The sequence below is a fragment of the Larimichthys crocea genome, chromosome XXII, assembly GCF_000972845.2.
Source record: "Larimichthys crocea isolate SSNF chromosome XXII, L_crocea_2.0, whole genome shotgun sequence".
Taxonomy (NCBI): Eukaryota; Metazoa; Chordata; class Actinopteri; family Sciaenidae; genus Larimichthys; species Larimichthys crocea.
In genome coordinates, this window is record NC_040032.1 from 14,845,358 (window position 1) to 14,857,366 (window position 12,009).

Here is a 12,009-nt window from a genome sequence, read left to right on the forward strand (position 1 = left end):
GGTGTTAAATAGTACCTGTAGAAAGCTTCTACTTTTTAATTCTTATTATTTGGACAGCTGAAGACAGACAGGAAAGCAGAGAGACAGAGATGAGGGGACGACACGCAGCACTCAAACCCAGCAAGGACTCAGCTTTTTCGTCCACGAACACACAGTTCATGAGTTGGGCTAAATTAATTCGCTCATGATTAAAAATACGGCGTCTCTTAAAAGTTCGACAGCTGTTTGAGTATATTTTAAGAGACGCTAATTAAAAACCCCACAGATCCGTATCGGCGTGTTTTATCTGACATGAAAACAGAAAGCACCGTTATATTGGTGTCACTGCAAAGTTACTCCAGCAGAGTGAACTGTGGAAAGCAGCTCAGAGTTAGAGAGAGGAAGCAGCTCTCAGCAACGATGTATATGTTAAATTATTTAACATGTTCAAGTTATTTATTAAAGAAAGCAGCAAAGATTCACTATATTTGCCACAATATTTGGTAATTTGTGAATTTCTCCCATCTAAAATCAGAGAGAGAGTGTCAAAGTGCGATATCAGTCGGGCTCTATTGTTAATGTATTTTCAAACGTGTCCTTCTGTACTTACAGGAATATAACGAGACTGTATACTACATGTTTTAATTGTGGTGTTTTCTTTCTGCCACCAGCGAACCTCACGGGTCACACCGAGAGGGTCGGCATGGAGAACTTTGAGCTGCTCAAAGTCTTGGGCACTGGAGGTGAGTGTCTGTATTGAGTAAGAGGCAGCTGACAGGATGTATTTTTCTTCCATGGTTAAATATCTTGTTTATAATGATTTTATATAGCCTGTAACAGAAAATGTCCCAGAGGACTTAAATGTTGTAGCAACATATTTCTTTACATTCATCTGCTGATTTGGGATTTGGTATCAACAGCATGAGCAACATCTGTTTAGACGGTGGACAGTATGCTGTCTGATGATTAATACCCGTAAGAGATTTGCGAGTTTCACCTTCCTACCTGATATGATCTGTTTGTCTCTGTCTAGCTTACGGGAAAGTGTTTTTGGTCAGGAAGAACAGCGGTCATGATGCAGGCCAACTGTACGCTATGAAGGTGAGGCGTGGTGAATTAAATGTGTTTATTAATATCAAGACCGGAAACTTGTTGACTCACTGATTTATCTTTTATTAAACACTTATGTATTTATATTCCACACACTGTGATAAATGAGATGCCACAAAGTTTCCAGGAGGAAAAATATTGATCTCTTTGGAGCAGAATTTTCTCACTATGTTCATATTTTATGTAATGTCGCTTCTAGTTTCTGTTTGGAACTTAATGCAATGCATTTTACTTTATGTTGTCATTAAAATTTATTATATTCTGATGCCGATCACATATCAAAACGTGAGTTATTCTTATTTTCATGATGATTTTTTAGGTGTTGAAGAAAGCAGCTATTGTTCAAAAGGCAAAGACAACAGAACACACTCGCACTGAGAGGCAGGTGCTGGAGCACATCCGCCAATCTCCCTTCCTGGTCACGCTCCACTACGCCTTTCAGACTCAGAGCAAGCTACATCTCATCCTGGGTGAGTGATTGGACTCTCTGCCTTTCTCGTCTGTCTTGAAGTGCTGAATAGATGTTTTCTTTATGTTTGTGTCCATTGATGTATGTCTGTTTGTCGGCATAATGTTTTGTTTGTGTAATATTTGTATCATGTCTATTGAAGCTCCCTGTGTATCTGTCTGTGTGTGTGTGTGAATACAGACTATGTGAGCGGAGGAGAGATGTTCACTCATTTGTACCAGCGGGATCACTTTCCTGAGGAGGCGGTGCGGATTTATATCGGGGAAATAATCCTGGCTCTGGAACACCTGCACAAGGTGGGTGTCGCTCCTTCCTCCCAGCTCTGTAATTTCAAACTACAGTTATCGATTTTAGCACGCTCGGTGGCAGAACAAAGACCAGGCAACCTTTACAGTTACACTTCACCTACATATCACGTTTATATATTGTTGTGGCTTACGTGTTGGCATGCAGTTGCTCTCATTTCACAAAGACAAAAAGCAACATTATGATCCTAGAGGAGTCAAACTGGGCCTTGAACTGTAAAATGTAATAGATGCTAACTCTGCCTGTGGCCTCTTACATGCTGCCTTATCTTAATAACTCTTCACACGCACTGCGCCTTTTAAAGCCACCGCAGCATCCTTATCTCTTCTAAAAGGATATGCACAAAACAGTGTGAAGAACGGAGGCAGAATGAGTGTGTTTTCAAGGCCGTTATTATCAGTTGTCTGTAACTTTGGCATGGTGCGAATTTAAGTATTTAATTTCATTTAAAGAATTGAATAATATTTAAATCAGATATTTTTGCATCTTGTGGAAAATTCCTCATTTACACAAGTTGTCTACATTAGTCGAAAGCCGCAGCGTTGACTTGTATGTTCCCCTTGAAAAGCAGCAAATAAAACCATTAAAGCAGCAGCAGCCCATTTGGTGACTGGTATTCTCATTTCCTGAGGTGTTGTTGCAATTAAGTGTCGCACTTCAGTTTGTGTTGCTGTCTGGGCAGTTGTTGTTTACTTTTGACTGTTTTAGGGACTAGAAATACTAAATGTGGTTGGAAAAACTGGTAGATAAAAGGCACATTTTGTCTTATTTGATTGTTTAAAATGTTTGTTTTTTTGACTTTGTTAAGCATTTCCATGAATGTAACTAATAAGTTTCCACTGTATTTGTGTGTGTGTGTGTTTTTATTCAGCTTGGTATCGTGTACCGAGACATCAAATTGGAAAACATTCTTCTAGACAATGAAGGCCATGTGGTATTGACAGATTTCGGGCTCAGCAAGGAGTTTCTGGAAGAAGAAGTACGTCAACACGATACCAAAACATAAACACACTGACAGTGATGCATATATAATCTTTGTCATATGTTATCTCAATCATAACAATATTTTGCTCATATAAGATTTGTTTTTGTGGTTAAACTTTCTCTTCTTTCTCATTACAGAAGGAAAGGACCTACTCTTTCTGTGGCACTATTGAGTACATGGCACCTGAAATCATCAGGGGGAAATCCGGGCATGGCAAGGTAAATATGTGACAGTACGGCAGCAATCATCATTTTGGTATTGTTAAAGATTTTAAGTGGTTACATACAAGGATAAGTACAGTAATTGTTCAAATGATCTAATTCTAAAGCCTAAATGCTGTAAATTGAATGATCTGGGGTCAATGCAGTGGGTGTCACCTGAATAAACGCACAGTAGATCGCTTATCTTCTCATATTTTGTTGTGTTTCCTTATTACGTTATTGTTTTTTAACCCATTTTCTTGTTCAGTCTGTAGATTGGTGGAGTCTTGGGATCCTGATGTTTGAGCTTCTGACAGGAGCGTCTCCCTTTACCTTAGAGGGAGAGAGGAACTCCCAGAGTGAGGTGTCAAAGTGAGTTCTGCTGACTCCAACCTTTTTGTCCTCATGTCATAAAAATAGGATTTTGAAGTTATTGGGAATTATTTATTTCCCCTGACCGTCTTTTCCACCTCTGTTTTGTCAGACGTATTTTACGCTGCGATCCACCGTTCCCCTCCATGATTGGACCCACTGCTCAGGACCTGCTGAAGAAGTTGTTGGTGAAAGATCCCCACAGGAGGCTGGGTTCTGGACCACGAGGGTCGGAAGACATCAAAGCACATTCCTTCTTCAAGGTCCTACTTACCTCGATGGCCAGTCTCTCAAATATCTCTGCGCTCTCTTCTCACTCATCCATAACCCTTCCCTGTTTGCTTTTTGTATCCTAAACAGGGCCTGAACTGGGCTGACCTAGCACAAAGGAAGGTGGCAAGTCCGTTCAAACCAGAGCTCAAGAGTGAACTTGACGTGGGGAACTTTGCTGAAGAGTTCACCGGGATGGATCCCGTCTACTCTCCAGCTAGCACGCCCCCAAGCACCGGTCGCTTGTTCAAGGTCAGTTCTTACTGTATAACACTCTGACAAAGTAAGTGCAAGCCTAATAAGATAATAGAGATGGTGTATATCTGAATTTCTTTCTTAGTAATATTGTTTTTCGGTTGTTTTGAAATGATCTCTTTGTCTCTCTTTCTCTCTCACTCAAAGTAAACTACTACATTCACCTAACGTTGCTTCTCTGTTATTTTAGGGTTACTCCTTTATCGCTCCCTCCATCCTGTTCAATAAGAACGCGGTCATGGGAGACTTTGTAGAATCGCAGGTTGGTGCTGATCGACCAGGTTCAGCATCCGTCCAACGCAGTGCAATGTTAGAGGTATGGATCTTGAACCAGTGGATCTTCACTTATAAAGCCATGTTGGGTTACGGTTTTAAATAATCTGGACATTATATGTTCTTCTTCACATTAATGGTAGAGAGACTGTAATCTAGACAGATGTAAAATAGCGTCTAAATAAGGCTCAGCATTGTTTATTTAGGACAAACCGGAAGCGAGACAGGAAGAGAAACTGGTTTGCAGAGTCTATTAACCGATGTTGGCTGACCTTTTTTCAGAGCATGTTTTGTCATATTTGATCCAAGTCTAGACAATATTTAGCAATAATTATCATCAGATTTATGCTCTGATAGCATTATATTGTATGGCTGTATCTGTTTAGGAATGGAAAACTCAAGTTAGCTCATCTAAATGATGTTTATCACATCAGGCGGCTGGCTGTAAAGCTACATTCCTAAAAACTACAAAAGAAATCTGACCTAGTCACTGTTGTGTGTTATTTAACGACAAAAATGTGAATCACAAGTTTGTTATGTAAAATTAAACCCCACATTATGATTTAGAGTTTCCCATGAATTACCTAGACTGTGGCAGCTCCAATTTGCCCCGCCAGTTTTCTAATGAGCCAAAAATACTTTTTCTACTTCAGGCAGAACGTAGCTTTCACTTTCGCTTCCTCTGTGCACCACTGAAGAAAGAAAAGAAAAGAAAAAAATCACGGTGGGCAGCCGACACAGTTCACAGGGTTAGTCTGTAGTTTTAGAGCATCGAGAGTCTCGGCAGAGAAAAAACATAGAGAAGAAAAGTGTGAGTAGAGTTCAGGTCATGGTTTAACCACAAGACCACCAGCTGACAGCTGCAGAGTTCCTCCACCAAATCAAACTCGCAGTTAAAAAAAAAAAATTTGAGCAAGGCAAGCAAAAAAAAGCAAGGCGAGCATATAAATCCTTTATATAAAATCGCATGTTCCTCTACAGCAAACTCTTCTCAGGGACATAAATATTGACTTTTCAGGTTGTATTAAATATTGATCAACACACACCAAAGAGTCAGATCCTTTTTTTGCTGCAACCTGTAACTCACACCGCCCCTTCTTTCTTCAGGAATCCCAGTTTTTTCAGCACTATGAGCTCTGTCTTCACGGTCCACCCCTCGGCGAGGGTAGTTTCTCGGTGTGCAGGAAGTGCCGGCACAAGCAGAGCAACCACGAGTACGCCGTCAAGATCGTCAGCCGCAGGTCAGCCGCAGATGTGATTTGCCTCACTGTGCTTTTACAGTATCTCTGCACCATCTGATGGTATAAGTCTCAGAGCGTCCTCGTTAACACTGAGTGTTACGTTTATCTGTTAGAATGGAGGCGAACACGCAGAGGGAGGTTGCCGCTTTGAGGCAATGTGAGTCTCACCCAAACATCGTCAAGCTGCATGAAGTCTATACCGATCAGGTAAAGTGGAGGAAACACACCAAGAATGATGTGAACACTAACACGACAAACTGGAGCCCATATATGCCGATATGTTTTGGTTTTCTCGCCCTAATATCAGCCCCAAAATTCCAGTACTGGTCTGGCCCTACAGCAAATAGTGAATATACTGTGTGTACTTTCAAGTCACTCGTAATGCTGGATATCAACGTAACTGTGGCATAAAGTCTTATTTTTTGCACATGTGCCTCTGTCAGTACCACACGTATTTAGTGATGGAGCTTCTGCGAGGTGGGGAGTTGCTGGAAAGGATCAGGAGGAAGAAACTCTTTGGCGAGGCGGAGGCCAGTCAGCTGTTGCAGAGCCTGGTCTCAGCCGTCAGCTTCATGCACGAGGCCGGAGTCGTGCACCGAGACCTGAAGCCAGAGGTGAGCTGAGTTTTCACTTCTTCATTCATCCCTGAAAGTATCCACTCTCGTGTGTGTGTGTGTGTACGGTTCTATTCAGATGAAAACATCAGTCCGACGTTATTACAACCATAATTCTGCTCTTTGAAATTAAAAATACATTACAGTAATTAAGTTAGAAGCGAGAAAGGAAGCCACGGCTCGTGGAATTATTGGAGTAATGTGGCGAGAAAGAGGAAGTCTTAATTGTCTCAGTATTTTTCCGCTGTGAGCTGCATGTCTCCTGAGCCGCCCGAGGAAGTGTTGCGTAGTTTTAACCGTCAAGTTTGACATGTGGGGATGTTGGTGTGGTTGTTTCGCGGCGTCGTTTGCACATGATTTAATCAAGGTGGACAACAATGCGTAATGCTCTCTCTGCTGCAGCGAGCGTGGCACTTTTCAAAATGAGCGCTGCAGATTTATCACACACACACATATCCTGCCGTCTTCAGATGGCTGCGGGATTTAATTGACTGAAGGAGAAAGCTTTCATATGCTGTAGCATAAAGCTGCTGTGAATGACAGATAGTGGTAAGAATCACCCATTAACTTTTAGTTCTGCGCTGTGTTTCACCGAGACGCCTGTCGTAATTGCATAAACTTTTATTTTTCATGCCAATCTAAACACGTTTACCGGTTGGAGAGTGTTTGATTAAAACAGTTTATCCACATTATACCACGAGTCCTGCACATTTCCTCTTAAGTACTGAGTTTGCCAACAGTTGTGGACAGACTCGGCCAAATAATGAATCATGGGGAAACGAGCGGGGTGGAAATAGCTTCAGTCTTCCAGCATCTTAATTTGATTTTCAGCAAAAAATCAGCAGCTAAATTTGATTTGAATGAAGCTCCCATCTGTTTGACCTCTACTTCCAGCTTCATGCCTCATGTGTGCACAAGTATAGATTAAGGTCCAAGACATACTAACTTAAGAATAGTATTATTTAGTCTTTGTGCGGTCAGGAAGAAAGAGGATGACCATATGTTTCCTGTGTTTACCTTACAGAACGTGCTGTTTGCAGACGAGGGTGAGGACTCTGTGCTGAAAGTCATAGATTTTGGATTCGCCCGCCTCTGCCCCGCGGGCAGCGCCCCCCTACAGACTCCCTGCTTCACGCTGCAGTATGCCGCACCTGAACTTTTCGAGAGCGCGGGTTACGATAAAGCCTGTGACCTCTGGAGTCTCGGGGTCATCCTGGTAATTTAACCTAAAACTTGTTAATTCCGTTACATCAGTCAGGCCGACTGGATCATTAACGCCTCTGTGTGTGTTTTCATCAGTACACCATGCTGTCAGGCCAGGTGCCATTTCAGAGCGAGCAGCGGGGGATGACCTCGTCGTATGCTGCTGACATCATGCAAAAAATAAAAGAGGGCGATTTCTCATTGGACGGGGAGGCCTGGAAGGGCGTGTCAGAGGATGCCAAAGAGCTTGTTAAAGGTATGTGATATGTTGCAAGTTATACCTGTTTCCTTTCTGTCTGTCCTGTTGGAAAATGTGACAGTTGATAAAATGTGTTAATTTTTTTCCACACCCTCTCCTTGCAAGATTTCCTAATACCTTGTTCCTTTGTCTTTGTGTTCGTCTGTTGTTTTAACCCCTCCCTCGATGACTTAAGGTCTGCTCACAGTGGATCCAGAAAACCGTCTCAAACTCTCTGATCTGAAAGAGAACAGCTGGCTGCAGGGCGGAGCATCCATGTCCACCACTCCTTTGTGCACTCCTGATGTTCTTGAGTCTAGCGGGCCTACTGTCCGCACCTATGTCAACGCCACCTACAAGGTAACGGCACTGTGCAACTAATTTCTCTGAGAAAAGATGTTAAGTCTGCTTCATCTATCTTATTCTTCTCTGTTTCCTCTCTCATCAGGCTTTCAACCGCGGTAAGAGAGAGGGCTTCTTTCTGAAAAGCGTCGACAACGCTCCCCTCGCAAAACGACGGAAGCTGAAGATGACAAGCACGGGCGTAGAGACCAGATGGAGTTCATCCTCTTCCTCCTCCTCTTCTTCCACTTCTTCCTCTGCCTCTGCAACAGCATCCAAAGTGCAGCCAAAGCAAACTGTGACCCCAAAGCAGAGCTAGCTTAGACGGCAGGGGGGACATAGCAGAAGGAAAATGAAGTGGTATGTGCTTATACTGGCAACACGATGTCCTCCAGCGGTGATAGGGTCACCACGGTTCCAAAAAATTTAAATATACTGACAAACCAAAAGACTGGTTTAGGTTAGTTTTAAGTTTTCAATACAAAATCGAATGAATACGAAACTTCATTCATCATGCCACATCCTCCCCAAATCAATCATGTATTTTTCTTGAGAGAAGATGATAAAGGTCTAAAAATCTGTGGCCTTGGGGGAGAAAAACAGTCAGTATTTTCTCACCATAATATGGTGACATCACACACTAAAGTTAAACAAATGAGACAGTTACCTATATTCACTGTGGGTAAAAGAAACAGTGCCTGGCTACATAGGGTTAAAGGGAAAAAGGAGCCATACATGAGCAGAAGCCATATATACAGCAAAGCAGTGAATATATATCAATTGAGCCGCTGTGGATACACACAGATTTGCACATTAGCAAATGAATAGTCCTTCCAGAAATTAGCAGGCGTAACCCTTTTGATTGTATCAAGTTATTTGTGCCATTGCCTTGTTTATAAGGGGATATTCAGACAGGACCAGGCGCTGCAGCATCGCTGCAATGTCAATGTCAGCACTCCTTCACTCTCATTCGCTGTCTAAGTCTCTTAACCATCGGACACAAACCAAATTAAACTTCTTTGTGACACTATTTTGCAGCGTAAAATTGCGAGCCAGGCACATATTTTTAGAAGCTGGTACATGAAATAAACAAAGCAAGAACACAACAGGTGTCAGTGTTTAGCCGGTGAATTCACCTGAGTAGTCTCAGAGACATTTAAGGCCGACTGTGGAAGGTTTAACCGCTCTGGCGGCTGCAACATGACGTTTGGCTGCGTTTTTTCCCAAAAGTTGGCTTAATTTCTCCACGCTGCGTTTTTTTAGTGGACACAAATGGACTACCTACACCCAAATCAATGGAAAATCTCTGTTTTCGACACAGCGCCGGATCCTGTCTGATCCTGCCCCTTAAAGATTGGCAAAAAATAAATAAAATAAACAGCAAAAGTTTGGCCACAACTGTTGGGGCCGTATGTCGGCACTCTGCTCTGTAAGGAGAGCAGCAATGTGGAAACTTCCATTGTGTTGGTTAAGCAAAAAAAAAATATCCAGATGTTTGCACTATTTGCAAAGAATGTAAATGTGAATGATCAAATGGTAAAAAAAAAAAAAAATCTGGAAGGACTAAGTGCAGAGAGAAAGGAAACGTTGAGACTGCACAGGATGGAAAACGCTGTAAGTCTGTTGAAAAGATCGCGAAGCAGGCGCACCTCCGATACACTACCATGGACACAGTGGATGTCGTGATCGAAGTATATCGACAAACAATCCGAGTTTGACTTGAAGTGGTCGCAGTAACAGTCCAACAGTAGCACCTGGGGAAAAAAAACAAACAAGTAACAGGTTTAAGACACAGACGCAATCATGAAATGGAGTGTGATTTCTCTCGTCATCCTTGCTGTAAATTTCTCGCATTATCGTGCCGGTCTGAAAATCTCTCGCATGCTAATCTGTCGTGATGATTAACCGTCAGAACTTTTTTCTATTTTATTTTATTTTATTTTTTGGTATCTCTCGGGCTCGCTGACGTCACCCAGAATGTTTTTATGCTACCTGAGTGTAGTTTGAGTGTTTGGAGCAAAATCCATTTTTGGTGATTTTTGCACGAGCGTCGCCTTCAGGCTTGTGAATTTTTAAAAAGAAAAAGGGGCGTCACAGTTTTCTGTCACCCTTTGTCAGACCAGCGCCACATGCGGCTATCACGTACACACAATCTGATTTGATACAGTGAAATATCGTTGCAGTGTTCTTGCTGTCACCTGGGCTGTAAGGGTCACCCATGAAATATATATATATATGTATATACTCACCCTTGATTTAAAGCAAAAAGAAGATGTAATGATTTAAAAGTTGACAGCTGTTTTAATGGTATCTTAGTCTCCTGATGTAATTTGTTTTTATTGGATTTTTTTCTCTCTTTTTTTTTACATGTTGCACAGTCAGTTGATCAATTAAACACATTTCAGCTTTAAAGGTGCTTTCACTGATATTTATTACATGTAACTGATTTTGATGCTGTGGTAAATGGGATTATTTGAATTGGCTATTGTTGTGTTACCACCAGTCTGTGAGTGTGAGTGTGTGAGTGAGAGCATGAGTGACACTGGGAGGTTGATCACGGCTGATATTTCTGTTCCAGATGAAGCATTATTGCAAGTTATGGTATTATTTTCTTGTTGTTGTTTGGCGCCTTCGTCTTTCGGAAGTTAAACTGGTTGTTTGTGTTTGAGCATTGAGATTTTTACTTAAATGTGCTGTTGCTTTTGTTGGTGTTGATATTCTTTTGTTGTAGTAAATTACATTTTTCTTTTCTCTCTCTCTCTCTCTTTTTTTTTAGCATTACTATTTTACTGAGATGCACTGTCACTGATGTCGTAACTGGGAAATTTATCTTTTGCACCAAGATTTTTTTTTGGTTGGTGCAGAATAAACATTACTTTTAAATAGATAGTTGTGGTGTTTTGTCTTTCAGGTGTTGTAATCATTCTGTGCATTGCTTGCAATCAGAGTTCAAATACACAGATCCACTAGTACTGTTGTCCATATTGCCTCTTCTGCCTCCTATCTTATCTAAATATTGGCAAAGACGTGGGTCATCAGCAGAGCTGAGGCAGGCAGAATGACACCTGTGTGCTCAAACAAGCCATCTGTAGTGGCACCTACCTGTCAATCTGCATAACTTTAATATAATTTGAACTTGTGAGTTATATAAAAATTCAGACAGACAGATGAACAGGGAAACTAGCTATAGAGACCAAAACAGTTTTTTGTACCAGGCTGTAAACATGTTTATTTCTGCTGTGAAGTTGCACATTGGACGTTCTGTAGCCAGCCTCAAGTGAACATTTGGTGAAGTGCAGTGGAGGTTGCCGCTTGGTTTAAAGTGTAATCAAATTATTGTGTGATATCCTTTTTAACCATTTGACAGAAGCCGCTCCGACAACATCCTGATGTATGACCATCATTTCAGGATATATATCAGTGACAGAAAGGATCTTCTGAACCAAGAGACAAGCAATGGAATAAACACAACAGACGACAAGTTGATGTTCGGTTCTCGGTTTAATATCAGCACTGTGGAGACCACAGACAATCTCATTCAACATAAAAGACACAGGCTTAATATACTCCTTTACATTTCTCTGGACATCCATTGTAATCTCTGATCAGCATTTAGGTTCTCCTGATGTTGATCCTTAGGAACAACACCAACAATCATTGCAGGATGAGACCTTTTACAACAGTTTTATCTCCTATTTATAAGCTGTTATTCAAATATATCTTAACCCACCATTGTCAGCATCTATCTACAATAGTCCTGTCACCACAGTCAGTAATGTTCACAGAGACCTTGACCGTCATGAAGCACCTTTTTAGCATATTGCACAAAACAAAAGACGAAATTAGAGTTTGAGTGGATTTCTGAGCATCTCAGATTTATCTGATCGTTGGCCAGGTTTCAGAGTCGCTCCCCTCTGGATGTGAAGGTCTTTTATCTTTAAACACTGCCGCTTTAAAACAGCAATTATTATGCTGCTGTAGATACTCCACCAAACCAAAGACAGTTTGCGGTTGAAACTCGATAACAGTGTCATAATAGTGTCAAATTCTGCTGTTGTGAGTTCCTTCCCAGCAATTCGCAGATTTGATTTTAAATGGCATCTTGTACTCGGGTGCTCCGTAAAACACTGAATAACAAATTCAGTGCAGATC

General features: G+C 41.5%; 1 protein-coding gene across 2 annotated transcripts in view; it reads left to right on the forward strand.

Moving 5' to 3' along the window:
* The window catches only part of rps6ka4 (ribosomal protein S6 kinase, polypeptide 4), a 13,772-nt gene extending 3,028 nt beyond the window's left edge, over positions 1–10,744 (forward strand). Inside the window, exons 2-19 of one of the 2 annotated variants that reach the window (XM_027273485.1) lie at positions 651–722; positions 1,013–1,080; positions 1,409–1,559; positions 1,739–1,854; positions 2,736–2,843; positions 2,987–3,067; positions 3,318–3,421; positions 3,534–3,684; positions 3,782–3,943; positions 4,137–4,262; positions 5,327–5,460; positions 5,574–5,667; positions 5,904–6,074; positions 7,099–7,290; positions 7,374–7,533; positions 7,712–7,875; positions 7,964–8,217; positions 10,634–10,744. In XM_027273485.1, coding sequence (XP_027129286.1) covers positions 651–722; positions 1,013–1,080; positions 1,409–1,559; positions 1,739–1,854; positions 2,736–2,843; positions 2,987–3,067; positions 3,318–3,421; positions 3,534–3,684; positions 3,782–3,943; positions 4,137–4,262; positions 5,327–5,460; positions 5,574–5,667; positions 5,904–6,074; positions 7,099–7,290; positions 7,374–7,533; positions 7,712–7,875; positions 7,964–8,176 — 2,267 coding nt within the window. In that variant the 3' untranslated portion in view covers positions 8,177–8,217; positions 10,634–10,744. Of the gene's footprint in view, positions 1–650; positions 723–1,012; positions 1,081–1,408; positions 1,560–1,738; positions 1,855–2,735; positions 2,844–2,986; positions 3,068–3,317; positions 3,422–3,533; positions 3,685–3,781; positions 3,944–4,136; positions 4,263–5,326; positions 5,461–5,573; positions 5,668–5,903; positions 6,075–7,098; positions 7,291–7,373; positions 7,534–7,711; positions 7,876–7,963; positions 10,609–10,633 lie in introns of those variants that run through there. The other variant, XM_019259563.2, reaches the window with a different exon arrangement.
* Positions 10,745–12,009: the final 1,265 nt, after the last annotated feature.